Source organism: Odocoileus virginianus, chromosome 34, assembly GCF_023699985.2.
Source record: "Odocoileus virginianus isolate 20LAN1187 ecotype Illinois chromosome 34, Ovbor_1.2, whole genome shotgun sequence".
In the NCBI taxonomy this organism is placed as follows: Eukaryota; Metazoa; Chordata; class Mammalia; order Artiodactyla; family Cervidae; genus Odocoileus; species Odocoileus virginianus.
In genome coordinates this window covers 8,656,360-8,670,879 of record NC_069707.1, presented here as the reverse complement: position 1 = coordinate 8,670,879, position 14,520 = coordinate 8,656,360, and the positions used below count along the sequence as shown (strand labels likewise).

Here is a 14,520-nt window from a genome sequence, read left to right as displayed (position 1 = left end):
CCCTTCACAGCAGCCAAGGCCTGTGCTCAGCTTGGCAGCACTGGGCAGCCTTGCCCGTGTTCTGTGTGTTGGAAGAGTCTGTTGTGCTCCAGAACCTGCCCTGGGCATTGGGGAATCCGGAACATGCTGTTTGATGGAGGGGACGGGCTGTGTAACCGGTTCCAGTGCAGCAGATTCTGGGGAAGGGGTGAGAGCGGTGAGCATGGGATAGAGGTAACCGTGGAGGAGGAGGGGGGCAGTGTGCAGGCTCTGACAGATGCTGGGTTTATCTATTCAATTTATGGATTCCAGAACTGGGAAATTAACTGTAGGATGGGTTTGGGGACCCGCTGGGCCCACTGTGACGCATACCTGACTAAAACCCCATTGATCACCTGGCCTCCATAGGTCCCTACTCTGGTGGACCGCAATGGAGTTTTGAGTCTCTTAAAATCAGTATCAGTTCAGAGCCAGTGTCCAGCAGTTCCCCAAATTAATCATCTGATTTTCTTCAGTGCACTTGTCCTGGTAGAAGACCAATCATTCTCTTCTCTGGGAGAATGATTGACAGTACAAGTGTTTGGCGGTATACGGGGTGCTTTCTTAAGGGGACCCAACCTTCCCTTTGTTCAAGGGCCCTTGGGTCTGTAAACTGGCTCATATTTGGAAACTACTGATGGGTTATGGTTCTCTATTTTTATGATGTATGTTAGACTTTCGTACGCTTGACTTGAACTTTCCTGCTTATGCAGATCAAGTAAGGATTTGTTAGGCTTCCTGTGTATTTCACGTCTGGGACCACCATGATCAGTTAGCTAACGCCATAGGTCTGTGGGAATCAGATTGTCTGACTGCCATGATTCTGCTGTCCATCACGGTGAGCACGCCCACCATGCCTTTGGCAGTTGGTGTCACCCCATGGCCCCTGCCACCCCTGGGATTCAGCTCCTGCCCCTGCATCTTGTTTCCCAGCTTGGGGGCCGTAGTTCCCACGGTAAGGCCCAGCCTGCAGAGCAGGACCATCATAGAACACTTGAAGGATGCTCAGGGCTCCCCTCACAAATACGTTTCTCACAGCAGTGTGAAAGGCGTGTCTTCTGGACTCTCCCAGTAGGTCTTAAATGACGAATCCACCCTAGCAATCCCACTCCCTAAGTCTGTGACTCCCCCCTGCCCCCCCCCACACTAAACCTGGGCAGGTACAGCATTTCTGATTCATTCACTGGAACCACCTTTGGGTCCTTGTTTTACCCAACCACCCAGTCAAACCCTGGGAGCCCTTTCTGTCTCCATGAGCTACAGCTTTTCAGTGCAGAATCTCTGCTTGGTGAACCCGTATCCATCTGATGGGCCTGAGACGGCTTCACGTTCCTTCCACCATCATCACACACGGTGTGCCCTGGGTTTCTGTCTGCATAAATCAGGAAACTCAGGTCATTCTTCAGGCACGTAGCATGCATCCTCATGGGTCCTGTCCTCCCCTCTGGGGCCTGCTGGGATGTGAGCCTAGTTACAGGTCTAGAGGTGAAGAGGGTGGATCATGCGGAGAAGTGTTGTGGTCCTGCGCTGCCTCCGAGGAGCTGTCCCTGACTGCTTAGGTGGGGCAGGGCTGGTCCATCACGAGGAGGTGGGAAGGCCCCTTCCAAGGCGAATGGGGAGAGCGTCCCACTGGGAAAGGACTTGTGGGAATTTAGTATGCCCAGCTTCGTCAGGACCCCCCCGCGTGTCCCTGGAACAAGCTCCTGTTCTGTCCCGGTCAGCGTGGTCATTTCAGCAGCGTGGCTCCCTGCGAGGCTGGGCGCTTAGCTGGGTTGTGATTCAGCCAGTCTCAGGAGGAGATTCCTGTGTGATCTTCAGAAGTCTCAGCCCTGTGGCCGTAGGAAATAAGTGTCTCCATCAGGGCCCACACAGGCACTTTCAGATCACGTGTGCGGCCCTTGAGCTGAGAATTCAAGTCCCTGAGCTCTTCCTTGTCTCTCGCCACCTTGTCCAGTGACATTAGGAGCAGCCTGCCATCCGCATTATGTTAGTTTTCCAAGAATGTTCTGAAGTATCCCTAAACAGAGTCGCTTAACTCCTTGCTGTTTGTAGTAAATGGTTGATTAGGAGTATCTAATAAAAGTATTTTGCATATGTTCCTGGACCATCAGTGCTCATTTTACTATGGGACATACAGTTGTTAGCATCTTTAATCAGGTTAGAGAATCAGTTCCAGAACCCCTAGAGCCTGTGTAGAAAACTCACCCTTCCCCCGCTGATCCTACGGTGCCACTCTCGGTACCAGAATCTGTGTGAGTCAGGGTTCCCCAGAGAAACTGAACCAATGGGAGCTGCAGATGGTGGGGGGAGATGAGAAAGGGATACTTTATCATGAGGCCTCGGCTCTCGTGACTGGGGGCGGAGAGCTCCCACAGTGGGCAGTCGGCAAGCTGGAAGCCCAGGAGAGCCGACAACGCAGTTCCTGCGTCTGAAGAGGGGTGAGGACTCGTGTTACCAGCTTGAGGACAGAGAAGAGAGCAAATCCTCCCTGACTCTGCTTCTGCTGTGTCCGGGCCTTCACCGATTTGGACAAGGCCCACCCATACTGGGAGGGCGGCCCGCTATACTTAGCCTGCTGATTCAGAAGGTGGTCTCATCCAGAAACACCCTCACAGACACACCCCAAGTAATGTTTCACCAGGTATCTGGGCATCATGGACCCAGTCGAGTGGAAATACAAAATCACCATCACAAGCCCGCTGCTCCCAGTGACTTTCTGTTGACGTGTGCGCTCAGTCGCTCATGTTCGACTCTTAGCGATCCCATGGGCCAGAGTCCACCAGGCTCCTCTGTCCATAGAATTTTCCAGGCAGGAGTACTGGAGTGGGTTGCCAGTTCCTTCTCCAGGAGATCTTCCTGATACAAGGATCGAACCTGTGTCTCTTGCGTCTCCTGCATTGGCAGGCAGGTTCTGTACCACTAGCACCAAAGAAAGTTACTTTCTAGAATGAGGCCGTGAGGACTTCAGAGTTAGGAGCGTCCGAGGAGCCACTGGGCTTTGCAGATGAGGGAGTGAGATCCAGAAAGCCTTTAGCTGAGACTCAAGTCGAGGCCTCCTGACTCCCAGTTCTTAACCCTTCCTGAGAGACAGACTGCCTTACTTCCTGGGGCAGGAGCGCACTCGGATTGTGAGTCGGTTTGAAATGAGCCTGTCTGTGGAGCCCAGCCTCCTTCCTGTCTCGCTCAGCCTGCGTGGACACACCCCACAGGGGTGCTCCTGCCCTGGTTGAGTTCTTAACTCGGGCATCTCCGGCTCCAAGCAGAGGGTGGTTGGCAGCAGGCTGGGTGTGGCCACAGGACAGCCCGGAACACCAGCAGGCTGCCAGGGGTTTGCTACAGCACAAATCCAGTTCTGAATGGAACCAGGTTCCCAGGGTTTCCTTTGATGACTTCTTTTAAGGCCAAAAACCTCTGAAATATCACAGTGTAAGATTCTTTGAAGCTTGATTCTCTGTTATTTCAGTAAAAGCCTTGAGAATATATTAGTATATATCATGCCTTCTTAAAATCCTCAATATTTTTGGAAGACTAGATTAATTGGGTGAATGGATCAAGGTGTATAATTTTTTAGCAGAAATCTTTATACAAACTATGTAGACGATATCTGTGTCATTGGTGCTTGCTTAAATCCACACACTGCAGAGAGAGCCTTCCCAGAGAGCAGGGGAGGGGGAGAGGGGAACTGCACACAGAATCCCGTGGAAACCGTGTGTGTTGTGTGGTGTCATGTTCTGTTCGCCTGAGTTGGGAGGCCATTGTGTGCAGCAGAGTAGATGTTGTATGTCTGTGTTCATGTTTATATATTTTACATACATAGATATGTGTATTTGTGTAGATATGTGTGTGTGTGTATGAAGCCTCCAGAGACAGACCAGGAAAAAGACTACCTCTGTATAGTATATGAGACTTTCTTGGCATTTAAAAAAAAATCAATAGATGAATTATCAACATAGTTATAACCTGCTTTTTCTTTCTCTGTTACGCTTTAGGGCCCAAAGTGATCCAGACTTCTGCAGCTAATTTTTCACTAAATAATAGCAAAAAGGTAAGACTGGGTCTAAGTGGCAGCTGGTGGGCCCTGTAAATTTCTGGGTCACTAAGAAATGGTCCTGCTTAGAGGATCATTAAAATAAACCTCCCCCTTGCCCTGCAGCTTGCTTCTCAGGCAATACATATTTCTTACTCCACCTTCAGCTGCTGGCCTCTGGGTCCTAATTTGCTAAAATTACCTTTTCTGCTGTAATTGTGGCCTCAGTGCTGAGAAAGGATGGTGGTATTACCTCTAAGGGAGCAGCAGTTCATTTCCAGTGGCTGGATAGCTCATCCTGATTCCTCCCATGTGGAAATCTTTTTTTTCTTTTTTTAATCTTTATTGGAATTTTCTTCATACTTTTCGTTCAAATACCCTTCAGTTCAGTTCAGTCGCTCAGTCGTATCCGACTCTTTGCGAGCCCATGGACTGCAGCACTCCAGGCTTCCCCGTCCATCACCAACTCCCAGAGCTTGCTCAAACTCATGTCCATTGAGTCGGTGATGCCGTCCAACCATCTCACCCTCTGTTGTCCCCTTCTCCTCCTGCCTTTAGTCTTTTCCATCATCCAGGTCTTTTCCAGTGAGTCAGCTCTTTGCTGAGCAGACAAAGTATTGGAGCTTCAGCTGTAGCACCTGTCCTTCCAACGAATATTCAGGGTTGATTTTCTCTAGGATTGACTGGTTTGATATCACTGCAGTCCAAGGGACTCTCAAGAGTCTTCTCCAGCACCACAGTTCGAAAGCATAAATTCTTCGGCGCTCAGCCTTCCTTGTGGTCCAACTCTCACATCCATACACGATTGCTGGAAAAACCATAGCTTTGACTAGACGGACCTTTGTGGACGAAGTGATGTCTCTGCTTTTTAATACGTTGTCTACGTTTATCATAGCTTTTCTTCCAAGGAGCAATTTCATGGCTGCAGTCACCATCTGCAGTGATTTTGGAGCCCAGGAAAATAAAATCGCTCACTGTTTGGCAATGTGGTCCCCTCTAATTTTTCTGCCCATGGCCATTAAATCTGAAAATAACAGACGTCAGTGACACACCTGGCATATTGGTACTAAAAAAAAAATGATTCTTGTGAATGTGAAAATATTCATTGGTATCCATTATTTTATTATTTGTATCATCCTGTGCATTTTAATCTTTTTTTTTTCTTCTCCAAGGAGGCCTTTTCTTATTATTTAAGTAGGTCTATTACTTAATAGGGGGTAGAAACCACCTGCTTAAAAGTTGTCGTGAGAGTCCGAAGTGAAGTGCAGGAGAAAGTCCTTCCTTTTTCTGGAAGGCAGAATTTCACTTATATTGTCTAAAGGAAAAACTGCATGTTTCTGTTTCCAGAGCTAACATTCCAACCTTTTGTGCAAATTTGAATGTTGTATGTTAAGATGAGGCATTTGGAGACTCAGCTGAAAAAGTCACCTGGATTATTTGACTTTTCTTTCTTTCTGCCTCAGCTAAAGCCAATTCAAATATTTTCCAAACCACTGTCTACATATAATCAGCAGCTATGGCTGACGTGTGTTGTCGAGTTGGATCAATCAAAAGGTATGAAGCCTGACACTTTAGAATGATTTTTTTTAAAAGGTTCAAAGAGCTTTAAAATCTTCTAGCAACTGCTCAAAGATGAATTATAATGATGGTGATGATTCTTTCTAATACCAGCAAGTTGGAAGCCACCTAAACGTCCTCCAGGGCGAGTGACGATGCCTCCCTCAGGAAGCTCCAGGAGGCCCTCAGGGCTACTGGTCATGCTCCGGGTGCCAGTTCTCACCCAGGGCTGCTGGGCAGCCTGGCTCAGAGCCTGCATGCTGTAGGCGCTCCAGTGGCAGCCTCCTCCCGGGGCTTCGGGGGAGAGAACGAGGTCCTGGTGCCCCAGGGGCACCAAGTGTCTCCCAGGGACACTTGACGGTGTCCAGGGACACCATGCCATTATGGCTGTCACAGCTGGGAGGCAGGGGCTGTTAGCAGAGGGTGGAGACCAGAGATGCTGCTCCACATCCTGCAACCACAGGACTAACTGCCCACAGTGAAGAATTAGCTGGCCTCAAAACACCTGTGGTGCAAAGGTGGAGAAATCCGGTCTGAAGCACCCAACGTCTGCGGTGACCTCACTGTGTCCACCCAGGGCAGCTCCCCGAGAACCAAGAGCACATGCCACCTCGTTCTCTACGTGCTGTGATTCAGAGAGGTGCTTAGGTTGAAAGAGTTGGAAAGATAACCCAATGACTACAGTAGATTAAGTGGAAAAAAAATGCATAGTATAAAAAATCAACCCCTTTTTGTAACATTTTAAAAAGCATTAAAAAATCTGATAGCACTACACATTTGTGTAGTCTAGAAGACAGTCTGGAAGCATGGACCCAAACATGAAATCATAGTTTCTCTGGTGGTGGGATTATACATTTAATACTTTATGTATATCTTTGTATTTGTGTTCCTAGATGTTTTTTTAACAATGAGCATATGATCAGAGAAATAAGAGATTATATAATCAGAAAAATAAGAAACATTTTTATCTTGGTATGAAGTTAGATTAAAACATATATGGGAAAATAAAAAATATAACTTTAATCAGCCATGAAATAACTTGGCCTTTTGTGAGATGGAAGATGGCGGTGGGTCCGAGGGCTCGCCCTTGCTGGCAGGTGTCAGCTTTGCCGACTCGCAGAGGGACCTCCCTGGGCTGACACACAGCCAGGCCGGCGGGCGCGTCTGCTGTAGTGGACTCTAACACTGGGATTCTTCCTTCTGTAGAAACATCTATTCAGACAACCTTCACCATGACTGTTAAGGTTGATGGTGTAGCTCAGGACGGGACCACCAAGTTCATCCATAACAAAGTTCACAATCGGACGCGGACACTCACGTGTGCAGAGGTGAGTCCATGGCATCGTCTTGCTGCATTCCTGCAGGTGGAGCTACTTTTTTAGGTAAAGAAACGAAATCACACCAGTGATGGCATGGAAGACCCATCCAGCGTATGCACCAAGACGTGATAAATTCTGAGAAATGCACACACGCATGCACACAATACACACACACACACGCGCGCGCGCACACAGCCTGGTGCCTGATTGTACTGTGTCACCGCGTGTCTGGCACGGCTGCCTGCCTCACATGAGGGTGGTCTGCCGCTGTCCGTGGTCTGTCTGAATCACTCGGGCCTTGGTTTGTTTGCAGCTGTGGGATGCATGCCCCGATCCACGTGGGGCACCGGGAGGCAGGCCTCGCTGGGAGCGGCCCACCTTTGTTGAGCATCCGCCCCAGGTGCAGCGTGTGGCTCCGGGTGGGAGAGGGGAGGGTCCACACGGGAAAGGTGCCCTCACTGTAGGGCATCGTGTTCTGTCGAGACCCCAAGAGCGGGAAGCAGGTGCTGCCGCGGTACGGAGGCCCTGTCGGAACCTAACAGGTTGAGGGCGGGCGTGGACAACACAGGGAACCCTGAAGAGGTCGCGTCTGGTTATAGTATCAGGAAGTGGCCCCGTGGTGGTGCTGTCCACACGTGGTCTCACTCCATTCCCGGAGCAGGCTCACACATAGGAACTGGCGTGAGAGCCCCCTTTTGTAGAAGGAGGAACTGAGGCTTAGAGAGAGCGGGACCCTGGCCCAGGATGACACAGATAGTGAGTGAGCAACAGCGCCAGGCCTTCAGCCCAGGCGTTTTTGTTCCGAAGCTCGTGCCCTTGACATCCACACACACCTCCCGGTAGTAACGTGAGAGGCTAGGGGGCCTTTCCCAGTGAGAAGGCGTTCAGACGGGAGGGTTCCTGTCTGAGGCCAGCCGCTGGCTCTGGCCCTTCTGCATCGATGTCTGCCGAATGGTCCTGAGATGGATCAGAACTGGCGGCCGAGCGGACTGGGCCCCCCGGAGGCCAAGCTGACAGCGCGCCCTGCCCCGTGTACTCGAGGCGGAGTCTGCTGCTCAGCTGAGCCCAGGCCCTGCCCTGGGTACTCTGGGGAGGCCCGTGGAGCTGGCCCTCCTCCTCCTCCATTTGTCCCCTGTGTTAGCGGGGACAGTGGGCCAGTTTCTGAATTTTCTCTTCCTCATCTGTAAAGCTGGGGGGCCGTGCCTTCCCTGGGGGTTGGCGGAGAGCGGTGAGGATGGAGGTGGGCGAGGAAGTGAGAGCTGGTGCTGTGCGTGCTGGCATGAGAGCCCAGGTCCCCCCGCCCCCCGCCACGCTGGATGGACAGGAGGAACGGTGGGTGTGGGGGCCGCGGGGACCACCGGCCCAGCAGCTGCCTTCTCCAGCCCGCGGATACCGTGCACCCCGTCTCCTCTGCCTCCTCTCCTGCCCCACCCACTGCCCTGCCGTCTTCAGGACATCCTGGGCTCGGGAAGCCTTGCTCACCAGCAGGTGACTCAGCCCCAGTTGGAGCCGTGGCTCCAGCAGGTGCCACAGGACGGCCTGCGTGTTCCTTGTGGCCCAGGCTGGCTTGGCCTCCGAGTCCACATCCACAATCGCAGGGGAGACCCGAGCAGGCCCGTTCTTAATCCTAAAGGACGAAAGCTTGGGGCTCAGCCGGTCCATGGATACACATGCCACACCACCAAGACTACAGGGGCTCTGCGTGGGAGCCACAGGCCAGGGGAGAAAAGGGAAACGTGTAATCCGCCCTGTGCATCCTACAGAGACTGCAGAGATGGGCCGCAGAGGAAGGAAGGTCAGGCGGAGGGCTCTGAGGGGTCGTGTCCTCGCTGGCGTGCCTCCTGCACTAGTGTATTTGTGAAAATGTGAGTTCATGTTGCATTAACTCACCTTTTTATTCAGGTGACATGTTATTTTGAATCCTATGAAGTAGAAAGGTTCTAATGATTGTAAATCATGCATTATTTGTTTCTAAATATGTCCATTTGATTCTTTCTAAGAACTGCTCTTGGCTGGCATCTGAGTTCCCTTGGGCTCCTGGCGAGCTCCCTGGAGATGCTCACTGCTGATCCTCTGCGGTTGGAATGGGTCACTTCACGAGTCAGTTGGGGGAGAGTGAGTCTTGCTCACTTTAAGGACACAGATCTTGCTTGTACATTTGCAGAAATGTGCAGAAATCATCGTGGCTCACCTCAGCTACCTGAATTACACTAAGTATACAGTGACTGTGGGATTCGAACACCTAAAGCGGCCCATCAAGGAAATGAACTTCACCGTAAGTACACCAACTGACCACAGCGTTTGCATGGCTCATTTGCGTAGCTCCCATTCTCTGTGGGATGACCAAAATAAATCACAGCATCGAAATCGTGTTAATTTTTGGATGGTGTAAGACACGTACAATTCTAAAAACTATAGAAAAACCAGTTTATAAGTATACATGGAGTGAAGAATAGCTTAAAGAATCAGCATGGAATTGGAAGACTGTGGTGTCATGAGACTTAAGAGCGAGAATAGCCTTGCAGCTGGAAGGTACTGGTGGCGCCCTCTGGCGAAGGCGGGGCCCCTCCTCCAGGCCTGAGTGGACTTAGACTTGGCTGACCTCTGCGGGGGTGGGGGGGTGGGGGGTGGTCCCTGCTCTCAGTTGTGACCCAAATCCCACAGCTTTGATGGTTGTGTGTGCTGAGTTACTCAGCCATGCCTGACTCTCTGTGACCCTATGGACTGAAGCCCACCAGGCTCCTCTGTCCATGGGATTCTACAGGCAAGAATACTGCAGCGGGTTGCCATGCCCTCCTCCAGAGGGTCTTCCCGACCCAGGGATCGAACCCCTGTTTCTTATGTCTCCTGCACTGGCAGACAGGTTCTTTACCACTAGCGCCACCTGGGAAGCTCTGATGGTTAGACTGCCCTGTCTCACGTCCAGCTGAAATGAGCCTGCTTGTTCCCTCCACTTGCTCTTTGGAAGTCAGAATAATCAGCATGGTGACTGAGAACGTGGGTTTTAGACCAAACAGAAGAGCTGGGTTCAGATCCCAGAGTCACCATTACTTCTGCCTTTTGTTTCCTCGTCATAAAATAGCTACTTAACAGCTGTGACTGTTGAATGAAGGTGCCAGTGAGTTCCTGTCTCAAATCGCCCTGTTCTGTGCTGTATTCATGCAATACAGTGGTTCACATGACACAAACGCAGCCTGGAAGTGGTTGGCCCCCGCTTTCCCTCCCCTAGCCGTGGCAGTCACCCGTCTGCCGTCTACCTGTATGGATTGCCTGTTGTGGACGTTTCATACAAGCAGAATCATGCCCTTCATGCTCTTCGGTGAACGACTTTCTTCACTGAGCTGTGCTTTCAAGAGTTCCTCCGCGCTTTGCTGGCGTCGGCTCTTCGATCCTCTTTTGCTGAATACCGTTTCTCTGTGTGTGTGCCGCCTCTTGTGTACCCAGGCGTCGGTGCACGGGCATTCGGGCTGTTTCCATCCTTCAGCTGCTAGGAGGAACACTGCTGTGAGGATGTGCAGGGAAAGTGAAGTCGCTCAGTTGTGTCCAACTTTTTGTGGCCCCATGGACTATACAGTCCATGGAACTCTCGAGGCCAGAATACCGGTGTGGGTAGCCTTTCCCTTCTCCAGCAAATCGTCCCAACCCAGGGATCGAACCCAGGTTTCCCATGTTGCAGGCGGATTCTTTACCAGCTGAGCCATGGGGGAAACCCGAGAGTACGTACAGACAGGTTTTTATTTGGATGAACGGGTCCCCTTCACTGAGAGGCTGAGGGGTGCGGGCGCCTCCTGCACCCTTAGGTACCTTCCCGCCTCTGCGGTTCCCCCGTTTCCTGCAGGCCTCTGGACGTCAGCTGGGCTTGGAGCCATGCCCAGCGCCTACTCGTTTTGTGAGCTGACAGATGGCAGCTGTGGTCACAGTCACACTACTTTTGTTCCTATCCTGTCTCTGGACCACCCAAAGCGGGTTTATTCTTTGTCTGCCAGTACGCGCTGCAGGTGTTTGAAGATGGCTGTCTCATCCCCTCCGAGGATCTTTCTTTTCTTCCCTTATGCATCCCTCAGATTCCGGGTTTTCTCCCCATGGCCCCAGATCAGCCTAGTCTCCTCTGTTCCAGCCTCTGTGGCTGGTTTCTGACAGTTCAGATGCTGCTCAGACATTACACTCTGCTCCTGAATTTCTTCTCAGTGTTCTTTCTGCCCCAACCTTTCCTCATCTTTGAGTTCAAATCTGGACTCTGTTCTTTGTTGTGTGACTGATTTCCTCGAACTTTGTCCTCAGAAAATCCAGTCAGCATTCTGCCTGCGTCGTGGAGTTCACGAGGCAGAAGTTGAACTCAGATAGGGCCTCAGACTGATGTTTTGCCCTTTGCTTTCGTCCTGTGATAACATCTGTGCTTTAGACCTTGCTGTTTGCATCCTTCTGATTCAAGAATGTGGAAAGAAGAGGATCTCTCCTTCCCGTCATCTTTGTCTGAACATCACCCTCTTAAGAGCCTTTTACCAAAGTGCTCAGCAGTGTTCCCCTCCGGGGTTTACCTCACCCAACCCTGTCATTTGGGTTTGCGTCACTGTTTGGTTTGTCTTTGATTGTGATTCTCTCCTTTTAACTTTTGTACCTGTTTACATTTTCTCTTAATCAATCATCGCAGTAGCTGTTTTATTTTGGATTTATAATAGCTGCTGTTATTTGCTGAACTTTTGCTCCTTGCCAGGTTCTGCACTAAACTTGTTCTGTGCACCAGCTTACTTAAATGTTACGATACCTCTACAGAGCAGTTGCTTTATGGAGGTAAAACCTGAGGTTTAATGTGATTAAATTGCCCAACTGGGAAATGGGAGAGCTGGAGTTTGAAGCTGAATCGCTGATGTCACAGTTCATATGTTCTTAATCACCGTGATTTCCACTTTTCTATTGACAGCAGTTGTTAATAGTTCTGCTTGCATTGCAGACTCATTTGTACTTTTTTTGAATTTTATGTGAGTGGAATCGTACGGCAGGTTTGAGTTCCTGTACTCAGCGCAACTACTCGGACACTGGTTGATGGTGGTGGGTGTTCGGTAGTTTATCCCTCTGTGCTGCTCTGTCACAATCCCCAGTGAAGGCAGCACAGTTAGTTTACCCACTCACCTGCTCGTGGACGTCGGCACTGTTTGCAGTTCGGGGCTGTTACAGAGCCGCTGTGAACCCCCGCGTCCAGGCCTTTGTGTGGACATGCACTTTCACTTCCCTTGGCTAAGTAGGAATGGGCTGCCGACTCACGTGGCCGCGGCCTGTGTCGCTGATGAAGACACCCTGGGTTCACGGCGGCCGTGTTGTCTCACATGTCGGTCAGCGCCTGTGAGAGTCCCAGCCGTTTCACGTCTCATCACCACTCAGTAGGTCGGTCTCTGTAACTTTGGCCATTCTGATAGGCGTATAGCTCCCATGGTGGCTCAGCAGTAAAGAACCCGCCTGCCAATGCAGGAGATTCAGTCCCTGGGTTGGGAAGGTCTCCCGGAGAAGGACATGGCAGCCCACTCCAGCTCTCTTGCCTGGGCAATCCCATGGACAGAGGAGCCTGGCGGGCTACAGTCCACGGGGTCGCAGAGAGTCAGACACAACTGAGTGTCTAAACAGCAGCAACAACGATAGGTGTGCCGTGGTATTGTGTTGATTTACAGTACTTTGAAAATATTGGTCTCCTGGCTCGCATTTTTTGACAGAAATCTATCATCCTATATTTGTCCTCTATAATAATTTTCCTCCCCGTTACCCATCCCCCACCCTCACTTTTAAGATTTTTTTTTCTCTTTTACTTAAACAGTTTGATTATGGTGTTCCTTGGTATACTTTTCTTCATATTTCTTGTACTTAGAGTATAGTTGAGCTTGTTGGATTTGTGAGTTTATAGTTTTCATCAACTTTGGGAAAATTCTGGCCACTATTTCTTCAAATATTTTTTCTATCCTCCTGCCTTCTTCCCATCAATAGAAATCCGAGAACTCCAGATACATTAATACATTTTCTCGGCCGCCTGCAGTTGTCTCAGGGCTTACTGATGCTCTGTGCGTTTTTTCTGTTTCATTTTAAGTCAATTCCTTTGCTCTGTGTTCATGTTTATACCCTCTGCGATGTCTCACCTGCTGTTGATCAGCCTCCGGGTCTCTGCCTCACGTTCCTCTAGCTGCTTGAAGTCCTTATCTACCAAATCCATCATCTGTGATTTCTGGGTCAGTTTGATGGATTACTTTCTTTCTCATTCTGTTTCATATTTTCTTGCTTTTTTACACGTCTCGTATTTTTGATTCAGTGCCAGACCTTATGATTGCTGGAGTTCTTTACGCTCATAAACATCCCTGAGCTCTGTTCCAGGATGCGGTAACGATACTTGGGAGCAGCTCGATCTCTTCAAGCCTGGATTTTAAACTTTGCTTGGTGGGAGCAGAGCAGCACCCAGTGTAAGGCTGATGTTGCCCCACCGCTGAGATAAAACACGCTGGCAGTACACTGCCCAGACCCCTGAGCATGTTCCTGCTGCCCGTGGAGCAGGCGCTGTCCTGGCCCTGCGTGCGTGCCAGGGATCCTGCCCGTGGAGCAGGCGCTGTGTCTGGCCCTGTGTGCCAGGGATCCTGCCCCTGGAGCAGGTGCTGTGCCTGGCCCTGTGTGCCAGGGATCCTGCCCATGGAGCAGGCGCTGTCCTGGCCCTGCGTGCGTGCCAGGGATCCTGCCCGTGGAGCAGGCGCTGTGCCTGACCCTGTGTGCCAGGGATCCTGTCCCTGGAGCAGGTGCTGTGCCTGGCCCTGTGTGCCAGGGATCCTGTCCCTGGAGCAGGTGCTGTGCCTGGCCCTGTGTGCCAGGGATCCTGCCCCTGGAGCAGGTGCTGTGCCTGGCCCTGTGTGCCAGGGATCCTGTCCCTGGAGCAGGTGCTGTGCCTGGCCTGTGTGCCAGGGATCCTGTCCCTGGAGCAGGTGCTGTGCCTGGCCCTGTGTGCCAGGGATCCTGCCCCTGGAGCAGGCGCTGTCCTGGCCCTGTGTGCCAGGGATCCTGCCCCTGGAGCAGGCGCTATCCTGGCCCTGTGTGCCAGGGATCCTGCCCATGCAGCAGGCGCTGTGTCTGGCCCTGTGTGCCAGGGATCCTGCCCATGGAGCAGGCGCTGTCCTGGCCCTGCGTGCGTGCCAGGGATCCTGCCCATGCAGCAGGCGCTGTGTCTGGCCCTGTGTGCGTGCCAGGGATCCTGCCCCTGGAGCAGGTGCTGTCCTGGCCCTGTGTGCGTGCCAGGGATCCTGCCCGTGGAGCAGGCGCTGTGTCTGGCCCTGTGTGCGTGCCAGGGATCCTGCCCGTGGAGCAGGCTCTGTGTCTGGCCCTGTGTGCCAGGGATCCTGCCCGTGGAGCAGGCTGTGTCTGGCTCTGTGTGCCAGGGATCCTGCCCCTGGAGCAGGTGCTGTGTCTGGCCCTGCATGCATGCCAGGGATCCTGCCCGTGGAGCAGGCGCTGTCTTGGCCCTGCGTGCATGCCAGGGCCCCTTTCGGGGATTTCCCGGCCTTGGGTGGCTTACCCACACTCACGCGCAGATCAACATTCGGCTGAAGGTGTGGGGGGCACGACCCTGGCAGGTGC

General features: G+C 51.7%; 1 protein-coding gene across 2 annotated transcripts in view; it reads left to right on the top strand.

The window, feature by feature from the left end:
• TMEM181 (transmembrane protein 181) overlaps nucleotides 1-14,520 on the top strand; it is a 62,825-nt gene that overhangs the window by 35,200 nt on the left and 13,105 nt on the right. For both annotated transcript variants that reach the window (XM_070461490.1, XM_020889355.2), the window contains exons 3-6: nucleotides 4,008-4,063; nucleotides 5,509-5,599; nucleotides 6,809-6,930; nucleotides 9,086-9,196. In XM_070461490.1, coding sequence (XP_070317591.1) covers nucleotides 4,008-4,063; nucleotides 5,509-5,599; nucleotides 6,809-6,930; nucleotides 9,086-9,196 — 380 coding nt within the window. The remainder of the gene's footprint in view (nucleotides 1-4,007; nucleotides 4,064-5,508; nucleotides 5,600-6,808; nucleotides 6,931-9,085; nucleotides 9,197-14,520) is intronic.